Below are 26,868 nucleotides of genomic sequence, written 5' to 3'. Positions count from 1 at the left end.
TTGGACCATTTCCCCAATCCTACAGTGGGCCCCAAAAGAGGCAGAAGAAACAGCCTGCTCACATCAGCTGTACCCAAGCCTCATGCATAGGGCAGCAAAAAGCTGAAACAATCCAGTTGGTACAATCACCAATCCCAGGCCCTGATATCTATTCACACAACCTATCTTGAACAGTTTTTCTTTCAATAATGAATTATTACTGCTATCACTGTTTATTGATGTAAGATGGGAATGATATGCAAGTGTACAGCTCCAAATCACATCAAGAAATCCACTTAATTTATTGAAAACAGAAGCAAACATCAAAAGTCCTTACAAACAACTACCAACATTCAGAGAAGCTGAGGGGTTTATCATCCTGTATCTACCCTACAGATCACACTACTCCACTGATCTACATCACGCAATTCATTACTAGCCCTTGCAGGAAGAAACTGTTTTCAGGGTATGCTGGAGGATCCAAACTTACAGCTGATCATATGCCAATTATTTCTCTGTGTTTGCTTCAAGCATTCCACAAGCTTTAGGATATCTAATGCAATGCAAATGGTGACTTGCATCATCTCTCCTCTACTAAAGAAATGCAAGAAAGAAAAAGCATTAGATGACCATTACATAAAGGGGCTCAGCTCTGGAGATGAGCCCAGTCCAAGTACCCGAAGCAAGTACCCATGAGTCCAGCTGAAATGAGCTGAAGTGAGAAAGACACCTTAACGACCACAGGGTAGGGGTTTCGTAACCGTAAGTGCTTCATAGGAAGTTAAATCCTCTGCTTCCTGAAAGAAACAGCACCACACATCAGCAGAAAACGGCACCTGCCTCAGTTAGGGTAACATTTAATGCCAGTGCTGCAGATGCTGCAAAAGGTAAAAAGCCAAATAAACTTTGCAAGTCTCTCGATGAACTGATTACACAGAGAATGTCTCACTTGGAAAAAGTAACCCACTGCCTGTGGTGAGGATGACAACAACAGTCGTCACCAACTGTGCCTCCACAACTTGGTCTATCGCCAGCGATCACTCACGATAACAAAGCTGCACAACTTGTTTCTGAAGTGATAACTGGCTACGTGTGCACTCTGCAAGTACAGAAACGCAGACTGCTTTATACACTGCCCTCCAGTCAGCCTAGGCGAAGCAAAAGAAGATAGCTTATTGTCAGTCACAACAATTTCACCAACAAATGCGTTCTACGTGATCATAAGAGAAATCCACAGGTGTCTTTTCAGCTTCTGCAGCGAGCTTTCCCAGAACACTCCTGTGTATCAGAATACATGAAATGAAGGCTTCCAAGCTGCTCAATGAGTGCCCATACAGAAGCATCACGCTCACTTCAGTCCTTACATTTTTCTTCTCTAGTATCATGTTTTCAGTATCGAGAATGGTGCTTCATCAGAAGTGGAATAAAATTGAAATCTTCCTTTTTGTTTTCTCAGTAACTGAAACCGGATGTAGCAGCAGCGATAAAGTGTAGACGGAACAGATTAAGCCACTGCTACGAAGCAGCAGAACAATTCTGCAGTATTTACTGGCACAGGACTCAGAACACTGATGACTCTTGTGGTTCCCTGCAACATTTAAGTGCTGTATATGAACTGCTGGAAAGCATTTTGTATCCAGGCACGCAGTCCTGATTCATTTCCACTGAAGGGACAATTTGCAATGAATGAGCACAGATGGAGGAAGTTTTTTCTCTGAAGTTACTGAAATTTTCACTAGTGGCACTTTCCACCTGGAAAGGCTCACTGGAAAGACACCTCCCTACAGCCCCAGCTATAGGGGTGATGCACATTTTCTCACTTTCTTCACATTTACATTATCTTGAAGTCGGGGTGGGGGCCTACAGAGACACTGAGGAGTTCATGTCTGTCCTCGTGTTCACCTTCACATGGTCTGGGACTTATTCCACTTTTATTTCAAAGTTTGTTTTGAAATAAGATTTCACTCAGAGATAAAAGAAACTTGTGAATTTACTTTTTGTCAGGTCCTGCAATAGCTTTCATCCACCTGAATACCAACTGGTGAAAAGCCACAGTGAATCATCTTTGAACTGAGCTCATCTTCTGCTCCACACTGAGTCAAATGGAAGACACTCTTGCAGAACTCAGAGGCCTTCTTTTCTCTTCAGCAGCTCAGCAATCAAGAGTTAACATGCTGAGACTGGAATCACATACCCTGCTTTCCAAATCTCCCTCAACAACTGCACCCTGTAATTATGTAACTCATTCTAATTGCCCCAATCTGTTCCAATACCAACAAACGATAACAGCCACTCAACAAGGTGGCAAGTATTCAACATGAGAACAAAAACTTCACAGAGAAAATGTGATAAAACTGATTAAACCCATCTGCCCCTCCCTACAGTTCCACTCCCTGTACAGAGGAAAACCAAATTTCTTGCAATAACCTACATAAATCATTTGGCACAACTTACCCCAAAGCTTTCTGTTTCCCAACAAAAAGTCATCAAAACCAAAATGAAGTATGGAACCATGAGGTAGCAAGCAAGACACCATCCTGCACGTGTTCCAGTGCTCAATGAAAGACTGACATTTCTACAGATACTTCCATGGTTTTCCAATTGTTTTTCCCTGCAGACTCCACTAAGGCAGAGCACGTGAACCACTCCGGCACTGACATCCTACCAACACACCCTAGGTTTGGCATTCAGACCTGGTAATGCACACATGCATTTGTGAAATTACTGCCACGCAGTACTCAGCAAATTCATTTAGCAGATTAGCACCCCCCAAGCACAGGAAGTTCAAGGGCACGCGAAGAATAACAGCACTGTTAAGATGGCTGGTACCTTTTTCTGTGTCATTATGAAACTACAAAGTCACTATTCGCTAAGAATTGAAAGGCTTCGATTTTAAATTGTTAGACTGAAAAAAACAGACTCAAAAAAAGCAAAAGGACTGGTTCTAAATTGTAAAGATTTATTCTAGAGCTCTAAGACTGTGTTCAAAAGCAAAGCAGTTACTGGAAACTTGATGGTGTAATTTATGTCAGAGACGTTTTGGTAATTACTGGGCTCAGCTATACTCCACTGAACTGAACATTCTGACCTGGGCAAGTAGATGCCCCTATAAAATCATGGTTGCATTATGACCAGAAATTATTTGTGCCTATATTACTTGCTTGCAATTCTAACCATATTTTGCATACATATATGGAAAAAAGCCAGAGAGACAATTTTTGAAACCACAACATGAAACAACGGCCCTTTGACTTTGTTCCATATTTCACAAACGTGATCAAGTCAAAATCTGCTCCTCACCCAGGTCAAGAACGGGCCTTTTTTAATGCACAAGACAGAGCAGCACATCTTCATCGCTGTGATGTGCCTTAGATAGAACATGCAAAACCAATAACTGAAAAAGGAGAAGTGGAAGATTCTGAAATAGCAAGCGAGTAAACTCCTGCCCCAGTGGAATGAGCTGGAGGAAACGATTTCCTGACCTGAGGCCCTTCCATAGCATTTGGGCTAACGGGCCAATTTAAAATCGTGTCATCTCTGCTTGCTGTTGCAATTACAGAAAATGAGGTTAGAGACAGTAACCCACCATCCTGAAATGTGATAGAAAGAGAACCGTTCTACAATCGTTCTGACAGTCACTATTAGTCAGCAGTCACGCACAAAGTATTTCTTCCCAGCTGGGAATAAGCTCTTCTAATAGAGAGGACCTACAGATCTCAGAGCAGTCCTTTCAAATTTACATATTGGATATCATCTATTGATGAATAAAGGTTTTATACCTCTGACTTACTGTGACCAGTCCACTGTTGTCAATAAGTTGTGAGGTATCACCGATCAAAACCTTTTAAATCAACTTTTGTTGCCTACAGATTTTTTTGATTGCTAAAGATAACTGCAGTTCATAATAAGGCTTCTGCAGACTCTAAATCCAGACCCAAATCTGTATGTACTTTATGCTCTTCCTTGAACCAGTTCCTAGAGAAAAACCTTTTAAGAAGCAGGTAACTGAAGAGTTCAGAAAGACACGTTTGTGATTGACAGAAGAACAGAGAAATATTTGGTCTGAAAGTACAGTTTGAAATATTACATACTTTGAATACCATATTTCAATATTCTGCTCATTAACTTAACTCTGGAGTTAACGAAGTACAGAAGTACAAAGAGTAGCACAGGATGATTTTTAAGAAGACACAAAAGAAAAGTACAGACTTAAGATTACATTCTTGAAACTCCCACTGATGCCAGAATTGTAAATGAAATCTGACATGAAGGAGGAGGAGATTCTCCAGCTCCATTCCACAGCTCAAGGGATGAGTTGGTTACGCAGCCACCAACGCCCTGACAGCTGACAGACTGCAAGGCCCACAGAAGCCAACAGGAAATGAAGGCATTCATACCTGTACCCTCAGCAAACAAGTCCACAACCTGCCTATATATCCCTGCAAGGAATACAGCTGTACTTCTGAACTACTGACTGAATCCATTTTTGCCTGCATTATGGGGAGAACAAGCATTCTGACTGCCCTTCTTGGCAGCACTACACAAAGGCAGGAAACCCAAACACATTATCGTGCTGATAACCAGCGGTTCATTTGCTCTGCATACCTATGATAAGTTCCAGCCTTACATTAAAACTAACCATACATGGCAAGATTGCCGTGTTTGTTTAAGCACTGTCTGATAAAGAGCACCACCTTGGTTTTTCTCCCAATCAAAACAAAATGCATACAATTGCCCTTTGTTAAATACCGCTGCTAAGCGCGCTGATAAAAACCTCTTCCTGCAGTGACCTCCACAACTCCTCTGCACACGTGAGATGCACAGCACATGGCTCACCGACAGCCCAGGGACAGCAGCACCTGCAAGAACTCGGCCTGCAGTGTGTGCTGCTTCCCTTCTGTTAATTCCATGCAACAGTGCGCTCCTGCTGCTGGCAAAGAGACGCACAGAGGCTGCGTGCAGGCATTAACATGGAATTCTGCACTGTTACATTTCTCCAGGGACATAACGTGATGAAGCACCCTAACACACCTGATGTGGGCAGCGTACAGAACTTAACACAGTGACAGAGAGAACAGGTAGTCCTATAAAACTAGATTATCCAGTCTTGTCATTCCACTGTACGAACAATAGCCTTGCAACACTTCAAAGAAAAAATTTCCTTGAGCAACACACTTTGATTGAAGCCCTTCTCACTACAAAAGTGCCTTTATTTCTTCCTCAAGAAATCTCCTGCCACTTCCTAAGCTGTCTGCCAAAAAAAAAAAAAAAAAGCTGCTTACAACACCCTTCTGATTTAGGACAATGCACTGTACATCCAATGCAGAAGTAAGAGCCAGCTAATGCTTCTGTTAAAACCACAATAGCCTATACAGCAACAATAAAGGAGGAGGATAGGTCTAAATTTAAAAGGGGAGACAGCAGGGAGAAAATATAATCACATCCAGCAACAAAGATCCTTTAAGAAAGAACGTGCTTACCCCTTTTTACCCCAAGAATAGCTACAAAACCAATTTTTGCTCCTTAGTGAAGTTAACTTTTTGTCTAGCCACATTGTATCTAGATATCAGTGGTCTCAGAACTAAGAATAACTGGTTTGTATTGCATACATCCAGTATGCACAATTCATTTCACACCATTTCAGTTCACCTACTAAATTGACACGAGGTTTCATCAGGTCAGAACTATGCAATCACTGCGATTCCTTTCCACCTGACCTGCTTTCTCATTCATTTCCAGACACGAAGAGAAAGTTCTGCTATCATTTCTACTAAATGTAATCAGATTCCCACTAAAACAAGTTCGTATTAAACACTGAATTTGTCACAGACAAAAGGAGCTCTCTACAAAATAACTGAAATTACAAAATCGCCTCCAGTCTCTGAGCAATGTTAAATTTCTGTACCCGAGTGCAGCTCTTTCATGTAAAACCCTGTGCTGTTTCTAGACAAAAGGATGCGATGTGTGTACCCCATCCACTGCATGCTGGAGATTTCAGGGATAAAAATCAAGCTTCCTCTGCCGACAGTCCCACGAGATGACATCTGCTCTCTCTATGCATTCTTACACGGCACTCACTCTCACATAGCATAACGTGATTCCTACTTAGCCAGTGACAGCACTACAGCTGAAGTGTTCTGGGGAAAAAAACAACAAAACCATGCACAAGAAAACCACAAATGTGGAAAAAGACCTGCAAGTCAAAATACGAAGCTCAGCACGACTTCAGAAACACCAGCTTCATTCAGAGTCTGGAGAAAGAGCAAAAGCAAAAAAAAAAAAAAAAAGGAAAGAAAAAACAAGCAAATAAACAAACAGTATTTCAGTATTTACCAGGCTCTACAACAGTTTGAGTTGTCAATTCTAGCACTGAAAAGAGAGAGCACCAGGACATCTCCTCACCTTCTTTTAAAGTCCACTTGATCGCTCCCGTCCGCTTGCTGACAGCATGCAAACTTCCATCAAGAGTTGAAACAAACAAGAGTGTTTCAGGCACAGTTACTGAGCTGGTATTCTAGAAAAGAAAAACCCATACACTGAATGTCACTGCTTACTACAGTTTTTTACTACTGCCTTGTCAGACAGTAAATTCTGTAGAACATCATCTTTATTTTCATCACACAGACTGGACAATCTGTCCTTCTGAATTCAGGGATTTTTTTCTGTGACCACCACAGGACTGCTAACTGCACTCTGCTCCCCCAGACAAACGTGCAGTGAGTAACCTATCCCCAACTCCATATTCAATATGATATCAAAGCCTTCTTGCACTAGGCTGTGGAGAAAACACAGATAGGGACAACTTAGGAAACAAACAGAAAGCAAAGCCCATGTGAGAAGAGACCCAGGGTAAGGAACTCCAAAGCAGCACAGGGAATGCAAGTGTTCAAGTCACAACCATGCTACTACAAAGCTAACAGAACGTATTTTTGCCAAGATTTAGTCCCCAGAAGATAAGAAAAACGTGGCTGGGTAAAAGGTGGGATAGGAAACAACAAGACTGCTCTGCAGGGTTGGCAACAGCCGAGGGACGAGCTGGAGCTGCATGACCAGCTCTGAGCAAGGACTAAGCACTTAGGACTGAAGCATAAAGGTAGGAGGAGTAAGGTCTCTTCAGCGTGTTACTGCATCTCAGGTCTCCAATTAATGCATTTCTGCCCCAAACAGCATTAAGCAAATCCACGTCTATGATCACATCTGTAGGCCCTAGAAAGTAATTCATGCTACAGGACTCAAGCCTTAACCTGGCATTCTGATCGCTCTGCCACTGGGGAAATGCCTCTCCATTCTTCACACTGAGGCACAGTGCTGTTAGGTGCCTGCTGTTATTTCTACAGCACAGGCAGCTTTTGAGCCTGGACATTGCATGCCATTTTATTACAAGGACATCACCCCAACACTGAGGACTCAGAACTATGAAGCTGTTGCGAGATCAGTGAGGATAACTCCAAGGTGTTTCAGTACACAGAGCAGGAAAAAAACCCACATTAATCACATGCTTGCTTTTCCTGCCTAAAGATGATCTTACACACCCTAAGGCCGACACATTCCCATTTACTGAGTCCCAGGTTACTGCTCAAATAAGCAGTAATTTGTGCACTGCTCGTCTGTGTGCCACCTGCCACCACTAGAAAGTTTCACTGTTAAATATAACTCTTAACCCACTGTAGCTCATGAAATGACAGTGTATGCATTTTACATAACCAGCAATGTCTTAAATGACTTAAATTTTTGAAAAAAACTACTAGTCATGCTAGAATTATTGCAAAGAAAATGCAAATTAAGATTCCTGGGTATTGCAGTAACAGCCTCTTTGGAAAACTGCAGCTAAAGCATCAGACTGAGGGAAAGCACAGAACTAGAAGAATCACCTACAAACATTACACACAATTCTTCCCAGCCACAATGAAAAGGCTGGAGTGGAAACTGGGCACACAGGGCAGAAAGAAAGAAGGCATAAATGCTGAATGCCTTCCTAGAAACATTCACATTCATTCCTAATCATCCTGGATTCAAGCAATTAATGAAGAGCAGAATTTCCAACACGTGCTGATAACAGCATCATGATGAAAATCAGAAGGAATGGACTGTATTCAAAATTAGTTGGAAATCAGCCTTTGTGCAGTAACATTCTGGACTTGCGTATTAATTTGCAGCTGAAGATCGCAACATATTTTACTAGAAACAATCCCAAACAATCCCAGTTAGCAGTGACTGATGACAGACAAGGAATTCCTTCATCCTATCCCTAAGAATGTTGAAAAGCTGGCTCACTTTTAAACTCACACACAGTTTAGATACGATGTAACACGTTTAATTTCTTCCGTTGGCAGAAAGCAAGAAATGGAACAACAGCCACAGTTGAGCAAAGCTGACTGCTTACAAAATGGGAACTGAACAAGAACATGAACCAAAGCCACTGAATGAATATTCCAGCTCTGCTTTAACAACTTGCACAAATTGGCCCATCAGGTTAATTACAGCTAATTAACCATCATCCACAGCAGCCAGATGTTGTTCAATGCCAGACAGAAGGCAGCTGGTTAAAATGCTCACTACATATCTGCATGAGTGCAAGGAAGAAATCACAACAAAATGCAAAATTTGGGAGAAAAAATGCATGCAGCTTTTTACTCAGGCCTCTGACAAAGCACACTGCACCTCCCTCCTTCCAAACAAATGCCTGTTTTCACTGCAGAGGTACTTGCAAAACATGTACTCTCTGCACAAGTCTCTTTATCTTACAGAATCAATATATTCTCAGCATTTTCACTTCCTTTCTCCTATTGAGAACAGAATACAAGTCTGCATCCTCTTCACAAATAAACCCATCTGTAGAACAAAGACCCTAATGAGTGCAGTTAGATCCCAAATCTAGTGCATACGCAGGTATGGCACGCTACTGGCTGCAGCTCCACAGTCCTAATACTCAACATGGGAGCATATGAATTGCTGCTTGTGCTGGAACCAAGGTTATAAAGACGATGGAACTAAATGTGAGCTCTGAAACTCCCATCAAAACACCAGTAATCAATACTATTGTCCAGATGACCGATGTTTGGAAAGGCTGCTGGTTCTGGGGATTGAGGGCAATGCACTGGACGTGCAGAGTGCATTCTGCAGGCACAGGAATCCCCTCCAGCACATCAACACGCTGAACGCTGCAGCCAAGCACAGCCAGCTCTCCCTTTCAGTTTCAGCAGAAAGCAAGATGAACACCTGAGTGCTGCCCACGTAACAGAGCCACACAGCAGCCTTCCAGGTAGGACTGAGATCTGAAATCACGGCTTTTTTTGGTCTTTTCAGTGCAATATTGCTGATCTCTTCTGTCAAATATCTCCAGTAGCACCTGAGAAAGACTTAGGGAACCAGCACAATAGAATGGAAACAAGGCTTTATTCACACAAGTGGCATAAAACAAAACTCAAAAATGAACAGGCAATTACCTGTATTTCACTTGGGAATAAAAGCAGGCTTTTCTTTTATCAGACTGCAGTACCAAGGTTGCAAATATGGAATGGATTTTATTTTTAGGATAAACTTTGCAATTGATTGATTAATGGATTAACTGAAGTCTGGACTTAGCACCATTACGAAAAACAACAAAAATGTGTATGTAAAAAGCCAAACCAACTGCCATTTTTGTGTGAACCATTTCAAACCAAAACCAAAAAACCCATAATAATCTCAGTCCTGGGATAGAGTCTTTACAAATACCAGTGTGCAGACATTGTGACTTGGTGCTCCCAGCAGATGGGGTCTGACTTGGGCTGCAGTGCAAATCCTTGAGAGCAATGACTTTACATTGCTGTTTTACACCGAGGAGATGCAGCTCAATGCAAGAACGTGGCAGGGTGTGAGTTTGCTGAGTAAAAAGAGCTCAACTTCATGGGCACAGAACACAAAGCAGAAACAAAACCTCTTTTAGTTCTTCTGTTACTGTGTGTGAAACCGTACCGAGGAGCCTCTCTGGCATTCAGTGAGTTCCAGAGCTCTGACATTCCGTATTCATAAGAATCTTCCACCACAGCAGTGACATCAGAAGGACTTGCAGGATTTTCAGACTATCTGCAGACTGCTTTTCAATGATTTTTTAAAATAAATTAATTCAGAACACATTTCTAATAACAGTTATGCGCTCACTGAGTTAAACTTTGACAAATGTTCCAAAGCGCTGTTTGCTAAGAATCTGTAAGAGCCTGAAGCACGGGACTGACGAGGGCATTTATCTACAGATACCAGCTAACTGACTACAGCAAGGATCTTCCCCTCTCTCCAAGCCTACCACATCTTCAGATAAAATGGTGGTTTAGAAATCAAAGAAACAAAATGACTCCAAACAAGTCGGAATGACCCAAGAGCGAAACGAAGGACAGCAAAAGCTGCAGAACAAGTTTGGCTGTGTTTGTAGGCCTGTGGTACAGTTCAGTGTCAGAGATGGTATCTGAACTCACTGCAGCACTTCACATGTTTTCAAGGCTTACCACAGCAGTGCCCTAATTTGTTTTATTGTGCCAGAAGAAAACAGATCCCCACAGGAGTCATTTCTTCCATTAATTTATCTTCTTAAAAACAGCCCTTCTGAAATGCAGGTTACTGAGTTTGCACAACCTCCCCTGAAGCCTGTGGGTAAGAGCAGATAGAAAAGCAGGCTGCTGGGCTCCTGGAGGGGATCGCTGTGTAACCCAGAAATACGTCTGCTCCGGGGCTGACAGCACAGGAGGCTGCTTCTCACACACAAACACAGAACAGAAAAACACTGCATCGACAGTGGATGTGATGCTCGATTTCTAACTCTGGGAACTGACACTGATTTCACAGGAACACTTCGGTGCTTGCCAGTAAACAAAGCAGGGTGCTGTTACCAGGTAGTGTTGTTCTTCTCTGAGTCTTAAAGGAGTACATACACACCACGTGTAATTTGTCTGGTCTGATGGAAGATGAAGGATGCAATTACTTGCTACCCACCATTTCAATTCTACTAACTTCCTCATTAATGCCTGGCCTACCAAACAAAAGAGCTGAGATGTATGCACTCTCTCAAGAAAAAAATGCCTACACTCCTCAATATATAATTAGTCTAATATATATCAGTCAGTGCATTTGCATTTTACTAAAAAAATTACTAAGGAACAGCTTCAGCACGAACAGCACCAGATGCTCTCCTCTCCAAGACGAGGTCCAGACCAGCTGTGCTGCTGGAAGCACAGCAGACAAACCAGCACGGAGGCACAGTAAATCCCTTATCAAGCTCAGCACGGCACACGCAATGGCCATATTCATCAGGGACAGCCCAAGATCCATCAGCCCTGGACAGCCACCCTGTGACAGCACTGCCAGCCTACGGGCTGCAGCTCAGCAGGCATAACAAACCACACCAGGGAGAAACCATCCCCGTCAGTGAACTGTCGGGGGAAGCTCTCCAGTAAAATAGTTAATGTATGAAAGAAAGCTGCCAACAAAGAAACTACAAGAGGAAATGCAGAACTATGGGATGTCCTTCACAACTGCCCTCTGACTTGACGGAACCTTGAGTGATGCCCTGCGCTGTAAGCTCCAAGCTCACACAAGGATCAGTCTGTAAAAGCAAAGCTTAGTTCAGTTTCACAAGATGCTACCAATCAGAATGAGTAGAACAGGGCTATAAATATATTAATCTGTTACTTCAAGACAGAGCTGGCCATTGGAGCTTTAGGTGTGCAAGGCGAGTTTGTATTCCTCAACCACCTACCAACCGACCCCAGCATGCGAGTGGTTTTAGTGAGCAACCAAGGAGACCCACAATTCAGAACATATTAATGTGAATTAATTAACTCTTGAAGATGTCCTCAGTGAAACCTTCTGTAGTCCTGCATAGATTTTCACACCTTTCAGCTAACTGGCCAAACGCCGGCTGAGATAAGGAACACATTAGAAGAAACGACACCTGGGTAAGGCTGGGGTTATTCCCATGTTGAGCACAGCCCCACGTGCTGCCTGTCCTCCCCATGTAACAGCACTGACACCAGCCCAGAGGCAGCAAGGCAGAGCAGCACTGTGCTCTAAGTGACAGATTCATTCCAGAGAGTTTACTACTTCTGATCAGCAGCAACTCCATGCTGGAAAATGGGAAAAGTCTGGGATGTCTGGCTGCAACACAACCCATGAGGAAAGAGTGAACATTTCTATCATGATTACTCCATGGCTCAGAAATAAGTTTGTTGGTTTTTTTTTTCCAAATTACAGAGAGCAGTAAATCAGCAGTATATAACATTTATACTGACTGCTTATTTCCTAATGGCTCTACTGCACTTCTCATTGCTGCATCTGAGATTTCACACTTTTATAACGTGTTCCCACGTATTGCCAGGGCAATTCCAAGAGCTGTTCAGTCTGTCGTTTCAATAGCAAGGGATGGGATTTCATACTGCAAGGAAAAGATGGGAAAGAAAGCCCTTAAAGGAACATGTAAGGTAAAAGAAAGCACTATTAAAGCCAGGATATAAAGTACATTGATCAAAGAAAATACGCAGCAGCAAACCATCATCTGTAGCCTTGAAAGAAATTAATAGAAAGCACGAGCTGCACAGATCTTTAGGCAGCCTCGTGCTTTTCACGCTCCCTCAATACCAAGAATTGTATGTCAGCCTATTTCATGGGCATTTATCTCTCATGTGACATGAGCAGATCCAGTGAAATGTGTTAATGATGAGTAACTGAGACTAGAATCAAAGAAATGAAAATGTATTCAGACAGAAATCGATCTCAGCCAGGGATGAAGGCGAGGACTCGTGCGAGAAGAGGAGAACCCCAGATCAGATACCAGACTGAGGGACAGGGAGAGGAGGGAAACCCAGAGAGCAGGAGTGCAGAGCTCTGCCTGGGCCCAAACCCAGGCTTTTGTGTCTGCAAATAAAAACTACACAGAACCTAGTTTTAATCTGTTGATTTTTAAATTATTGTTAGTTTTAAAATACTTTTTAGTACTCTTATTGAGTACGATTTTTAAAACTGTGGATTGCACGAGAGTTCCCACTGCAAAATATTGTAACCTAGAACCATTAGCATTCTTCACTAACAATTTTCATGTCATTTTTGTTGACACTTTTTTTTTTCCCAGTTTCTTGCTCAAGTAACAACTCTATTACACAGCTCCATTACCCACGGGTGTTTACTTCTAAAGAATGGGAGTGGAGCTACTATATCCTAGATGAAAAACAAAGCCTGCAGCTTTGCTTAACCAGAACTGTAACCCCATGCATTACACCTGTATGTTCAAGTAACAATAAGCAAGGAACACAGTGGAAGGAACATAGTGTAAAACCTGGCTGCGCTCAGATACAATGGAAGCAGTAAATGCCAGCTGGCCTTCCATGCTGTGACCCCATCCTAAGAACTTACAAAGCAAAACATCTTTCAGACCAGTACTGTGGGACACCATCTGATTTTATATGCAACAGACAGCCCCCATTTTAAGGTACGCTGCTTACAATCATCGCAGCAATCTGCTCAGTGTTCCATTCACTTTGGGTTGGCTTCGCTACGGGTCCTTCTCTTTCTGCTTCATGCAATAGCTTATAACTAAACTGGTTACTTCTTAAAACGTTCTGCGTTGCAGCAACTTGCACGCTTGTCTTTCACCTCTGAATTCTGAACTACAGCCTCCGCTGAATACCAACCAACCACCTGCAAATTCAGCACGCGCTGCTACCTTTGTTCTGGAAGGAGAACGATCAAAGTGTCCAAGCTGGGATTGGGCCACATTCCCCCGGCGTTTGCATTTGAACCCGAGCACAGGTGGGCTCTGCTCACAAAGCAAACAAGGCCCTCCACCCGTGCGGTTACAGCCGTATCAATTGGAGCAACGAAGTGAACCCTCCCAAGTTCCACTACCCACCTACAAAGCTTCAGCATGCAAAAGTTTACTCACCCTACTGTCAGCGGCAACTTTAAAGAAAATTAACCACATTTGGATATTTCGAGGGATTTTACGCGCTAGGCGTTCAGGTCCGCGCACACAGCGCACAGCCGCACGGAGCGCTGACGGCCACCGCGGGCGAGGCGGGCACACGGCGCCGAGCTCAGTCCCTCCCGAAGGCGGCCAAGCTCGGACCCGCGGCAGCTCCGGCCAACTTTTGTCGCAGCCCAGCGGGTCACTCCGCCTGCCGCCCGGGACGGGGCCCGGTCCGCCCGAAAAAGGCCTTTCCCCAGCCGGCCCCGCAGCGAGCCGAGCCGCCCGCCCTCCCAAGCCCGGCATCAGCCCCAGCCCGCGCCGCGCTTACCCCGGGGCTCGGCGAGAGTACCAGCAGCAGCAGCACCGCGGCCAGGCCGAGCGGCGGGCGGCGCAGCGGCTCCATGGCTGCCACCGCGGCCGCTCCCCCAGCGCGGCGCTGCCTGCCGGCCGCGGCGTGTCCGGCGCTCCCCGCGCGGCGGGGCGGGGCCGCCGGCTTCGGGCCGACGACGTCAGCCGGGGGCGCGCCCAGGTGGTGCCGGCTTTGGCGCAGGGCTCGTGCCGCCGGAGGAGCGCTCGACGGGGCCGTGCGGCCGCCGGCGTCTCAGCCCGGTGCTCCTTCCCCGTGGAGCAGATCGAGCCCCGGCTATCAGCACGGCTCCGGCAGTCGCTGCTGCGTAGCGTAGCGCCCGAAGTCAATACAACGACGCGCTTCCCTCGGCCATTAGCGCTGCCCGAGCTGCTATGAGCAGACCTGCACGCGCGCAGCGGATGGGAGAACCGCAAGGCACTGTGAGCGCAAAGCGCGGCGTGCACAGCGCTGCGCTAAAGGATGAGGGCTCTGCTTTTCTCCCGTCGCGCACGCAGCGCTCGCACCACCACGAAACACAGTTATTTACATGGGGAGACCCAGGACCGGGGCGGGGCGGGGTACGGGGGTACGGCCGGGGGTTCCGGGGACGGAGGAACCACCGCCGGGGCTCCGAGCGGGGCCTACACTGGTAAGCGCTGCTGCTTAGCTACAGCGAAGCGTTCGAGCACCAGAACTCCAAACGATTGCATTCGATAGAAGCGCTCTGCTTCTCCGGAACGTCCCCAGGCGGCGGTCAGGGCACCGAACACAGGCTCGCTCAGAGCCTTACCTTCTCACCGCGCCTCCCTCTTCGGCCGCCATGTGGCGCAGCGCCGCTCCGCCCGCCGCCGACTCAGCGCCAACGGCTCCGCACGTGACCCCGGGTTTGAATCCTATTGGACACTCACCTCCTCCGGCCCGGCACGTGCCCTGAGCTCTGAATCCTATTGGCCGAGACGAGCAAGGGGCGGGCGTGGCGAAATGGGAGCACTATAAAGAGGCGCGAGGCGGCAGCGCGGCCTTTCCGTCTGCGCAGGGCATGGAGGTGAGCGCTGCTGGCTGCCAGTGCCGGTCGGGGAGGGGGAGGGGGAGGGGGACGGGGACGGGACGGGGCGGCCGGGGCTGGGCGGCGCTGATGTCTCTAGACGCGTGTTAGACTTCTGATACGGATGAAGTAAACCGATATCTGAGCGCCCAGGCTGTTGCGCATCCCGCGGCGCGGCTGCCCCGCACCACTCGTGTAACCTCTCCTTTCCGCTCTGTGTCTTACAGGGGCCGAACGACGAGCGGCGCGGTCAATAAAGCTGTGCGACCCCTCAGATGTGTCTGCCTGCTAATTCGTGCGCGCTCCTCTCCCCGCACTGCCTTTGACCCGGCGGAGTGCCCTCGCGCGGCGCCGCCGGCCAAGCAGCAGTGCCAGAGCGAAGCCCTTGTTCCATAACTGGCGCTGCGCGGCGCACCCCGCGCGACGCTTTTAACAGCAATGCACAGCGCGCATGCGCGAAGGGGGGGCGAGGGGTGGGGTGAGAACGGAGGATATGGCGTCCGGATCGGTGATGAGAGCAGGGAGCCCAGCCCCTGCAGCAGCAGGAATAGAGCACCGCAGCCAAGGCGAGCGCTCGAGTTGGAAAGACGCAGCTCTGTGTGCTCTGCAGCCGATTGTTGGAGTCTCTTTTTACGCGTACAGCAAAAGGGAGACTTGAATCCCTTGATCCAAGCTGCGGCTGTTCTCAGGGCCTGCATCTTACCCTGCGTTACAGCTGGGGGCTTGGTGTCCTGCAGGCAGCAAGGCTGGAGCCATGGCTGCAGGATGGAGAACGATGTGTGCAGCCACACTGAGGGCAGCACGGGAGGCTGAGGAGCTGCTGAGGTACAGAAGGCTACAAGGTGAAGCTTAAGGTCACACACCAAGATTACTGCAGCGGGTATCGCCTGCCCCTGCTCTCCTGCGATTCTGAGCCAGTTCAGGCTTTTCAGTGCAGAACAAAATTGTGAAGGTGTGGTCTTGGTGTAAATGCTGACAGCAGGGAGTGAAGAAAGAGGGGGGGGGGGGGAAGGAGACTGTTGAGATGTGCTGAACTTCAAGAGGATAAAACAAGTTTCTGCTTCTAAAGGCAGGCTCCAAGTGGGTCAGCCCTCCAATCATAAGCTGTAGTTATCCTGTTCAGATACTCAACTTGGGTGTAAAAACAAAAGTCAGTGTAGTGAATTGCATTCTAATGACTTTTGAAAGCCTGCAGAAGGAGGGGGCAAGCACTGTGGGAAATTAACTGAATAATTGATGAGATAAATTTATTTAATAAAACAAAGCAAGCAGACTGTAGTTACCCACAGTTTATGAAGTGCAATATGACAGTCTCGTATAATAATCTAAATCTGTTTACACATTAGTGCATCTAGTCCTTTGACTTTAGTTATTGCACATAAAAATTAAATCATATAAAAGACCTGCGTACAAGACATGCAGACTTCATGAGAGGCAGATAGTGCCTACATAATCAGAGCAGAACCCAGAATATACACAGCCTGGAATGGTCAAGGAGGAGTTCAGGTAACAAATATAACCTACTAATATTTTAATTAAAGGTAACCAAAATAGGTGTTCAAATATAGAATTAATTTTGAATATATTAAATGCTAGTTTTCTTTTATGTTTCAGGCAAGGTGCTGTTTAAAAAACCTTCAATATAATAGCTTCATTTAAAGATGGTAAATCATCAAGTTACACATGGAAATTTTGATTTACATCAAATGTGACAACACAAAGTACAAAAAAGTTCTTAAAAAATTACTTAAAAAAAAAAAAAAAAAAGCAAATCATGTTATAAAAGGAGAGCTGGAACTCACCCTGTGTAAACTAAAATGTTTTCTGACATCCATGAACTGTTGGCAACAATAAGTATCAGAAAAATATTGTGTGTGTTAAGTAGTGGATATGTAGTGTTCAAATACCGAATTTACTGCGTACATTTACTCGAGTCATCACACCAGATAGAAATAAAAGGCAGTTTCCCACACCCCCACTTAGTTTTGGCCGTTAAGTAGCAGAAACAGTCTTTTAGATCACGATCAGCTTGAATTCCTATTTCAGAGTCCAAAAGAACAATGCATAGGGGTCAAATCTTTCCATTACAGCTGTTTCACAAACATCAAGAGACTGATTTGCACAGCTGTAATGTGAAAATTTGGTCCTGTGCTTTGCATGTAAACACAGTGCAATGGAAGAGTCACAGCAACAAATTCTCCTATAAGAAAGAACTGTTTCATCATAGCAAGAGGCTCTATACACAGTAGGGTAACTAAGTACTTCTGGTAATGTGCAGTATTAAACATTTCCTGTGTGTGCTCACGTCTTTATAAACATTCAGAATTAATCATGAATCAAGGTGATTGTACCTCACTGTAAGGCTGCTTGCTATAGTTTGGTCTCATGGCTTTACCAACTTTTTTCTCCTCATTTACAAAAATACAACAGTCCCACTTTCACTGATAACTGTGTTTTATGGCTAGTTGCTTCCCCAAAAAAAGCACAAGTCCTATATGAAAAAAGTAACATGTATATACCACACTGAATCACAATATTACCTATACACCCAATTTACATTCTTTAATCCTGAAAGCATTTCATATTTTGATTGCTTGACACAAGCTATTGACTGCAGAAGTGAAAGAACATAAAACAGTTCATTCTACACCTCCAACTGCCTGAGAAAGAAAAATATTCTTCCAGTTTTTATAAATTCGTTCCTTATTTAGGATTTTTTTTTCATTTGGCACGCAGTTTCTTTGCTGCCAAACAACCTTTCAATGTGTTAACGCACACCAACATAGCATGAAAACATCAGCTGTGTCAACAAGCTCCTTGATCTGTTATAGTTAGGTTCTCCCTCCCTCCCCCGAAGAACAGGTCATCTCAGCCTCCAAGTTAAAATCCTGATGGTAGCCAGTACAAAAACAAATCAGCTGCTTAATGGAATGAAACCATGTCGCTGAAGTACACAGAACAATAACCAGGCAAGTGAGCACAAAGGTATGGTTATAGGCAGACCCTGGGGAGGGGAAAGTGGCACAAATTGATGATAACTACAGCACAGTTTATAAAACCATGAGAATAACCTTTATAATACTGTAAACTGCAAGTCTTCACATCATGGCTGATCAGGGGCCTCCGTGACCAGATCTTTAGGAGTGTATGTAGAGGAGCGGGGATCCATGGCTGAGTGCATTAAAGGAATATAAACATCATCCATGTTTGGCATGACAAAGATTTTCTGTGAAAGAGATGCAGTTAAATCAAGTTACATTTCATATGCTACTTTGAAATGTATTATTTCATCTTCAAGAAAGTAGTAAAGAGAGCCCTTACTGCCTCAGGTGTTAATTTTAAACAGCTTGACCCTCCATCCGCTAAGAACTCACACCATGCTTCTGTTTCAACGTTACAAAATCTGACATGCCATCTATTTCACAGAAACGTCACGTTCAGATTAACATAATTCTGACAAGTGCTGACCAGATTTCCATCCAGGCCTATACAGAATCTTAGGACTACCCCAGAAGTCAGATTAATTTTTAAAGTGCATTCCACTGAACAGGAGCAGTGCCTGCTAGTCATGAACAAAATAGGGAACATGGGAAAAATTAAGAACCCACCAAAGCTATAATTAATGAAGGGAAAACGTTAAGGAAACACACCTGAAACTCTTGTTCCAGTTTCCTCTCTATCCATTCAGTTACATGAACCAGAGTGACTTCTCTCTCACCAAGTTTTGGCCGAGCTTTTAACTCCAGGTAGGGAGGTCTTCGAAAGCCATACCTTGAGACAGTATACAGGACAGTTTTATTACCAACACTCCAACAAAACACACTTGAGTGTGTTAAATACACACTCCTAACAGCAGTTCATACTAGCTTGTACTGTACATCTTCCAGAACCCATTTCAGCTATATTTTAGCTTTAGGTAGCACACACCTGAAACACTGCACAGACCTTGCAGCTAAGTTCCTCTTACCATATTCTGTCAGTAGGTGGAGGTGGAATGTTAATTACTAGCGTTCCTCTGCACTCTTGTACTTCAACTGTTAGCAGCAATGGAGTATTTGAGACCTCTTCAATTTTCTTCTTTATAAACTCAGTCTCTGTCGCCTTTTGAAAGTATTTTGACTTGGTTATTTTATCCACAATTCTCATGATCTTACTTGTCCGATGTCCTCCAACATACCTTTAGATAGAAAACAAAAAATTACACCAAGGTAGTTTGGCAAACTACTGTTTGCTAGAGTCAAAGGATTTCCTATGAAATCACTGGAGTATAAAGGTGCTGGAAAAAAGGGAGGGCAATTCTGGCAGCGTGCAGAATGATATTCCAAAATGGTTAACCATGCCTGCTAGTTTTCCTGGCAATGCCATGCAGCAACCTAGTTTTTTTTTAGAACAGATGCTTTAAGGACTGAGTGTCTTTTTTCATACCTATCGCATTTCTGAAACACGTCCTAGTAAGATGTAGTATTTTCCCATATTATATTATACCTGACTGTGGCTCTTGCGTAGCAGAGAGAGCCTTGCTAAAGCCCTGCCCTGCAAAAAATAAAAATCACACTCCTCCTAACTAGAGAGTGGTTACACTCTCACCAGATTCTATAGCAGACATAATACAGATTTCTGAAAGGTGTAAAGAAATTCCTTCAACATCATACTTGAGTTTTTTGTTGTTCTCCTTTGACTTTTTGATATAGAGTTCTTCATATGATCTACGTATTTTTAAAAGCCATGAAATGGATCACAGAAATCATCCCAGTAATTCATCATGCAGTTTTTCAAAACGTTTAATGAGCAAAACTCAGAAAACTGCTCAGAACATTCTGAATGCCTCATGGAATCTCCTGGAATATTCACTGTAAAGATCAGTGAGATGTGTTCAGACGTAGGAAATGTGGTTATCAGACGTTTCAGGCATGCTGCTGATTTCTCACTGCAGCCACTGTTTCAATCAGATGTAAAAAGAAAAAAAAATAATAATCAAAAAATAATCAGAACAGCAACCAAAGCAAGGGATGACGTGGCAAAACTGACTTGAGGAAATTTTCTTTAGAACTCCTGTGCAGCATTAGAGGGCAGCATTGCATAGCTGAAGATACTTAATGCTATTCAACAAGGGAAGGTGGGAGGGAACAAGAAAGCCTGGCTTGAACAACAATTGTTTGATATCTTTTTAAAGAAAAGACACTGGAAACAAGGCATCAACAGGATCAGTATGGATATGACACTGTACACAAAAAGTGTTTCAAGTTAATAAACAAAATTCTATTTCAGACTCTGCTTCCAAGCAGGACAGGCTGGGGAAGTTTCCTGTAGGATCTCTGAACCAAAGACTTGGCTCTCTCTGTATTCAAACAGTGAAGGAATCAGGAGGTGTCAGAACAGCACACAGCTTATGCTGCAGAAGTGCTGAATTGAGAACAAGGCTCCCAGCAGGATAAAACACATGGCAAGAGCAGCTTTTATTTGTGATGTGTACATGGCTTGATTGCTGCTCTTTACTCTAGAAATGGCTGAGTTTTGTTTGTTTCATTGCTTGGATACACTCACTCTGACATCCTCTGTCACAAGGAATGTTATGGGACTGGACCATGACAATAGTTATAGTAAAGCATCTGGAAACAGAGCAGGGGCAATAAAAGGATTAACAAGAAACACTATGAAGACAGCTCACCCTTCTGCTCCAGGAGTCACCTGCTTCTCTCCTGCCAATTCAGGAGCATCGTCCTCTTCTGATGACCCAGCACTGGAGGATTCCTCATCACTGTCTGCAAGACAGTATGCCCTTGGCCTGAAACTGAAAGAATGCAATTTCCAGGTCAAATCCAATATTCTTAAATAGCTATTCATCATGCACAGCTCTGACTGCTATTATGCATACTCAGATTCTGAAATATCTTTTCTTCTTTCTATGAACTCTATCAAAAAATGTAAAATGCTCTGAAAGCAGAGTGCCTTAACTAGCTTCAAAACACAAAAAATTGTTTTCTTCCAGCAGAATATAATCCTGCATTAAAAAAAAAAAAAAAAAAGATGGCAGGGGAACATCTACATATTCAAATTAAATGTTTTGAAATTATTTAAATACATCTGAAAACATTTCTGCTGCTACTTGTGCCTTTCCACAAACGGGGCGCAGTATGTAGGTCAGACAGGCTGTGGTTTTTTGGTGGTTGTTTTTAAACTGACAGATGTTTATAAGCTGAAAGGTGGGAACGAAAGTCTGTCACTTACAAAAAGCAAACCTAGGGTTCTGGCTTCCCATGCCAATGTCTACCAAGCGAATCCCAGCATCTCTCAGATGCCACCTGAGCTGCTCACACACACCTCATCGTCACAGCGCCTTCAACCCAAGCTCATCAGTTCCATTTTGTCGAGTCACACACAGCTCTTGCAGTGTAGACACACTTCCAGCAACAGTATCACATGCAGAGCACAACCCAATCCCATCTTTTTTTATTTGTTATTATTCATTTAAGGTGGGATTAAAAATTAGTTATTCTTGAATAGAATCCAAGATTGAATAAGGCCATCCACGTCACATTGAGAAGAGGGAAGTAGTAAAGTAAGTAATAAAGAAGTTCTGCTCTTAGGGTACAAAATACAGCACAGTAGCAACTAATTCCTGAGCTTCAGCTATGGAAGAATTTATGCACACAATCACACAAATTCAAATCTTTTAAACGGATTAAAATCCAGGAAGGATACAGTGAATGCAGTATTCACAGATCTCCACTTAATGCAAAAGCTTGTAACTGTTACACAAGCTTCAAAAGCACATTTTTGGCCCTAGGGACTATACTCAGCATTCAAATTCTCTACAACCTGCCCAGAATACAAGGTGTTGCTGCATCTTGTTGTTTTTCAGTTTTGGGGGATTTTTGTGTGTGTGTGTTTGGGTTTTTTTGCATGCTCTAGGAGACTTAAAACGTTTAATAACCTCACACAGAGCATGCATGGACCAAAGCTGCTGTCTGCTATTCTTTGCACAGAACAAACAGTTACTGCATGAAGTCCTAATGTAAAAGGACAGATCAAATGCAGCTCACCAGTGCACAGCACTCCCTTCTAACTGCCTACTTAAGAATGAGAGCAGCAATCCCATGACCTCTCTGCAGCACAGGATGTGATGCCTAAGCTAACTGCAATGGAATAAGCCTCTTCTACCCTGAGATGCATTTGGATCTGCAAAAGAAAAACAGCACAGCAAACTGAACCACCTCCCTGAGGACTTGGGAAGGAGAAAGGGGAGTCCTGTCACTGGCTCACATAGCAATGCTGGAGCTATTTCTCATGTTTTTAGGTCAAACAATGTATTTTCTACCTGGGTGCGACCCGACTTCCTTTTCCTGTCCATGTGATACCACTCTTACAAGAAGGCACCTTATTTGCCTAGGTGTAGGATCCTCTGAAGTGACTCCAGAAGCACATATACCTGCTGGCTGAGAACAGGTCTCCTCGCATTAAACAAAGCAACAACAAATATGCTTTAGTAAGATTTCAAGGCATCCATCCATACAATGGACTGTCCATACAAGACAGATGCTAGCAGAAAACCACTTTGAAGCTGCAATAATTTTCCTGAGCAGACTGCCCAATATTTTCTGAATTACCACTTGCAGTTCTTTTTCCACATGGTACACTAAGGCAAGAAAGGACTTACAAGGTATGAAACTGCAGTAACTTTGGGTTAGCCTGCCTGTGCTTGCCTTCTCTCTGGTTTGTTAGAACCTGCTACTGTATCCATTTTATAAAGTTAGCAATTAAATCTCCTCTCTTGTGTTTCTTTGTGACAGCTGCATTTGCCTGAGAGCACACACCACAGAATTATTAAACTGTATTGCAGCACACTTTATTTCAAACAGAAATGCAGCAGCAATGATAGAATGGACTACAATACAGAACCATTGGTTTCATTTCATACTGACAATATGAAAGGACAGTAAAAACTCAGTGCCAAGTCTCCTCTACTCCTCTCTTTCTGGAGAAATAGACGCCTTTCTTACCTGAGTTTTGTTTGTTCTGCTCTTGAGTAACAGAATTGAGCAAAAGCAAACATGTGGGATAGACAGTACAAGACACAAACCCATCTGTAACAGTTTGGTTTATCAAAACAATTGTCAATTGATAATTAAAAACCAGTAAAAAGAACCAACTTCTTTTCTGGTAAAGCTGACATGATATTTGGCCTTGGGCATTTGAATCAGAAGAGGGAGCATGAAACATGCAATACAGCATTAGTGAATGGTTCCACCTTAACGTAATTGGTTGCTTAGCTACAGACATTTACATTTGCTTTGCTGTAGGCCTATTGCTCACTTAGAAATTATGGTCATTTTTAAATATGAAATCCATCTGTTCACTATTAGGGACAGGTATAAAAAAATACACAAAGAAAATTCTGTAGAGATGAGAACAAAAACAAGAATTCCACTTGAAAAGATATTTCCATCTTTAAATCCAGCGTTTTGGAGGACATAATTAAAGGGATCTTTTGAAAAACTGTAACAGGTAAATAGGAAGCGGAAAGTTGAGAAAAATAGTGACTAAAGAATGGGTGTGATTATTTCTCATGATACAATAAAGGTACTGTGTAAGTCTTCACATAATATTTACTGTTATTTACTGTTACATGCTTTATAATAGCAGTGTTCAGTAGTATTGGCACGTGTGTACATCTGACATTCTTACTGGCTAGGATCCCAAATTAAGTGTAAGGCAAAGGTCAATGTTTAATCACACAACATTTTAAATTCCTACTGAACTATAAAAAATAGGATTCCTCTACAGAAGCTGTCTATTAAGACAGTTATCAATAGTGTAGTCCAACATTAAAGTTACATAGAAAGACAAGAAGCTCTGCACTCATACATACACACCTCCCTCCATCTCCTTTCAATCTATTACAGAGTCTGAGTTGCTTATGCACAAAGAAATTTCAACTTTTTCACCAGGAAAAGTCAAGTTGCACCATCACTACAATATCTTACCCTTCCTTGCCAATCTCTCCAACCTTCAGTGCTTCGCCAAGAGGCTCTTTACCAAGTTTGGTCAAATTCATCTTGGTCTCCAGGGTCATTAGAAAAGATCCATTGTAAGACATTTCCAAATCAATCCAAAGCCCTAAAAAATTAACAACAGGCTGTAGTTTTTCAGTCATAATAATTTTATTTTAATGTCAAGACAAAACTTTAAAAATATATATATATATATATATATATATATATATCCACTCATCACACTTCACCCAAAGAGAAAAAACACTTCTTTGCCAACTGATTATATCATTAATTCAGAATGAATTACAAGCTTATGAAAGCTAGTTGTTTTATAAGCTGAATGTGAATACAGGAAGTTAAAGGTTAAAATATGCATCAAAGGCAAGGAGAAAGACAGATCAGTCTGGTAATATAGGCTAATGACCTACAAAAGGAGCATGATGTGATTTGCGCACACCTAAACCGCTTAAGAGATCTGAATCAAGATAAAGAACATAGAATACAATCAGGGATCCACTTCAAATACTATCTGCAGCACTGCTCCAAGCCAAACTGCAATCAGGACACCCCTTGGTATTACACCCTCCAAACAAAGCTGAAATCCCAGAACAAGGTCTTTCATTACACAACATGCTGTTTGGCTTTGCTTTCAACAATGGCTTATTGAAGCAGCATGAAAACCTTCTCTCAGTAACTCAACTTCTCACAGGTCATTACTGAGAACAGTCCTGGATGTGTAGGGTTAAGTAAATCCTATTGTCTGGCAAACCGCTCACTCACAGTATCACCCAAAAATTCATCTTAAGGAACCACTGCAACATTACATGCCACCTCTTAAATGACACCTGCAGTCCTACTGAATGAAAAAGCTGTTGGGTATTTGCCATCCAGAGATGAGAATTCAGATGCCACTAAGCACAGATGACAATTTTTTCTTGTCTGGACATCACAGCTGCACACAACATGCCTTATCGGTATCTAGCACATCAGATGTGCTCCCCACTTTTATTTGGAAGCAATTAAAGGCAAATACTGTTTAGTATTGACTGACGTAGAAGTAATACCCTTTGTCAATTGATTAATGACTGTTTTCTTTTCTGTGAAAGCACACCAGAAGAATGCCACTGTCCTCAGATTCCACCTGAGAAATATACACAGCTCCCAAAGACCAGGGCACTGACACACAAAGACCTCATACTAGAGAGAGTACTGACTAACCCAAATTACTCTTTTCCATCAATTTTCTAATCCTGTATAAGAACAAAACACAAGAACTCAAATAGAAGCATACATACACTTTTCCTCTTTACGGTAATGAAGTAAGGGTGAGATCATCAGAAATAACAAAACAGCTAAAGAGACCTTTTAGATCATTGCACAGTGGTCTTCAGAGTTAAAACTGTTTTAAGAGTAGATCAAAATAATTTAAGGATGCCAACACTGAGGGGGGATAATCTTTCTGATCAGAAAACGTTCATACACATTTTCCAAAGGAAAAAAGGGAGGCAGAGGAGGAAGAAGGGATGAAGGATTGGGCAGATGGCACCATTTATTCAGATAGCCCTGACAGTGTCAGACAGCCTTGACACTGAAATAGAACTGCATTAACAGAAACAAGAGTTTCTTCCCGTAGCAATGTCTGTTAATATATTGAGTTACTTTCCAATCTTTCCTTTGTTATCAAGCACTGATAGAAAAGTACGGATGAAAAATCAAAAAAAGCACCTGTCTGAGATTTAAAGCCTTGTGAAAGGTAACCACAAATGACTGATTGTCTCAAGTAAGTTAAAAAAGTCTTCAAAGTGTTTATGTACAAAAGCAAAGCAGGTAATTCCTGTAATTGCTCAATGCAAGCACGTAGAAACTCAGCAACTACGAGTTCACATCATTCAACGATGTGAAAAATTACACTGGATCACAAATTCTATAATAAATGTTTGCTTGTCACAGTTTAACTGAACAAGAAACTGAAGGAGTTCTTGCTGCTGTTGGCAGTATTTAATAGAGCCAGAAATATTCAGTCTCTTAAACCCAATCTCATGACTGAGAATGGCAATCCTTGGTCAGAACTGGAGTTATTAGAACAGAGAGAGAGGAATTCAAAAAATGTTCAAATCTGTTTCACTCAGATAACCTCTTAAAGAACAGAACAAAACAATCATGTTAACCCAAACAAAGCCTGGCACACTAAGGAATTTAATACAGCTTTGTTGATTTTCAATTTATTTCAAACAAGATTTACAATTTTCCTTTGTACAAAATACTGAACGTACATCTTTGATCTACCTCTAGAGCCCCCTGCATCTCTGGCAGAGGAGATATTAGCTTATTCCATCTATTAAGTTTTTATTTTTCCCCCCAAAACAGTCAGTTTGCTCTTTTCAAACAGGTTCTTTTATAAAGCTCAGCTCTAAGAAGCTGTGAGAGCAATGTACCCCGTGCTGCAGAGATAAGGCTTTCCCCAGAGCTGCAAGTCTCAGGCAAGAAGCCAACAAACAAAAGCATTTGGATTCAATACGTACAATCTGCAGTGTTTGCTTTCATGCAGCTTTGGGTTGTTTGGTTTTGT

General features: G+C 43.1%; 2 protein-coding genes and 2 non-coding genes across 8 annotated transcripts in view; 2 read left to right on the top strand and 2 right to left on the bottom strand.

The window, feature by feature from the left end:
- Positions 1-15,115, bottom strand: part of ERN1 (endoplasmic reticulum to nucleus signaling 1) — a 29,894-nt gene extending 14,779 nt beyond the window's left edge. The window contains exons 1-2 of one of the 2 annotated variants that reach the window (XM_042865035.1): positions 14,241-14,323; positions 6,382-6,493 (exon numbers count right to left, since the gene is read on the bottom strand). In XM_042865035.1, the coding sequence (XP_042720969.1) occupies positions 6,382-6,493; positions 14,241-14,315 (187 nt within the window). In that variant the 5' untranslated portion in view covers positions 14,316-14,323. Of the gene's footprint in view, positions 1-6,381; positions 6,494-14,240; positions 14,324-15,051 lie in introns of those variants that run through there. The other variant, XM_042865036.1, reaches the window with a different exon arrangement.
- Positions 15,116-15,390: 275 nt separating this feature from the next.
- Positions 15,391-15,453, top strand: LOC122176649. The gene has a single exon (XR_006177794.1). It is a non-coding gene; the product is annotated as a small nucleolar RNA SNORD104 (small nucleolar RNA).
- A 166-nt stretch (positions 15,454-15,619) lies between these two features.
- On the top strand, positions 15,620-15,754 carry LOC122176650. Its single transcript, XR_006177795.1, has one exon. It is a non-coding gene; the product is annotated as a small nucleolar RNA SNORA76 (small nucleolar RNA).
- Positions 15,755-16,532: 778 nt separating this feature from the next.
- Positions 16,533-26,868, bottom strand: part of TEX2 (testis expressed 2) — a 41,096-nt gene continuing 30,760 nt past the window's right edge. For all 4 annotated transcript variants that reach the window (XM_042865136.1, XM_042865135.1, XM_042865133.1 and 1 more), the window contains exons 8-12: positions 24,291-24,423; positions 20,975-21,097; positions 19,274-19,483; positions 18,957-19,077; positions 16,533-18,532 (exon numbers count right to left, since the gene is read on the bottom strand). In XM_042865136.1, coding sequence (XP_042721070.1) covers positions 18,410-18,532; positions 18,957-19,077; positions 19,274-19,483; positions 20,975-21,097; positions 24,291-24,423 — 710 coding nt within the window. In that variant the 3' untranslated portion in view covers positions 16,533-18,409. The remainder of the gene's footprint in view (positions 18,533-18,956; positions 19,078-19,273; positions 19,484-20,974; positions 21,098-24,290; positions 24,424-26,868) is intronic.

The sequence above is a fragment of the Lagopus leucura genome, unplaced genomic scaffold, assembly GCF_019238085.1.
Source record: "Lagopus leucura isolate 7727_CA_CO unplaced genomic scaffold, USGS_WTPT01 Super-Scaffold_797, whole genome shotgun sequence".
Taxonomy (NCBI): Eukaryota; Metazoa; Chordata; class Aves; order Galliformes; family Phasianidae; genus Lagopus; species Lagopus leucura.
Note: the sequence above shows the minus strand (reverse complement) of the source record. Positions and strands in the feature narration are given on the sequence as shown.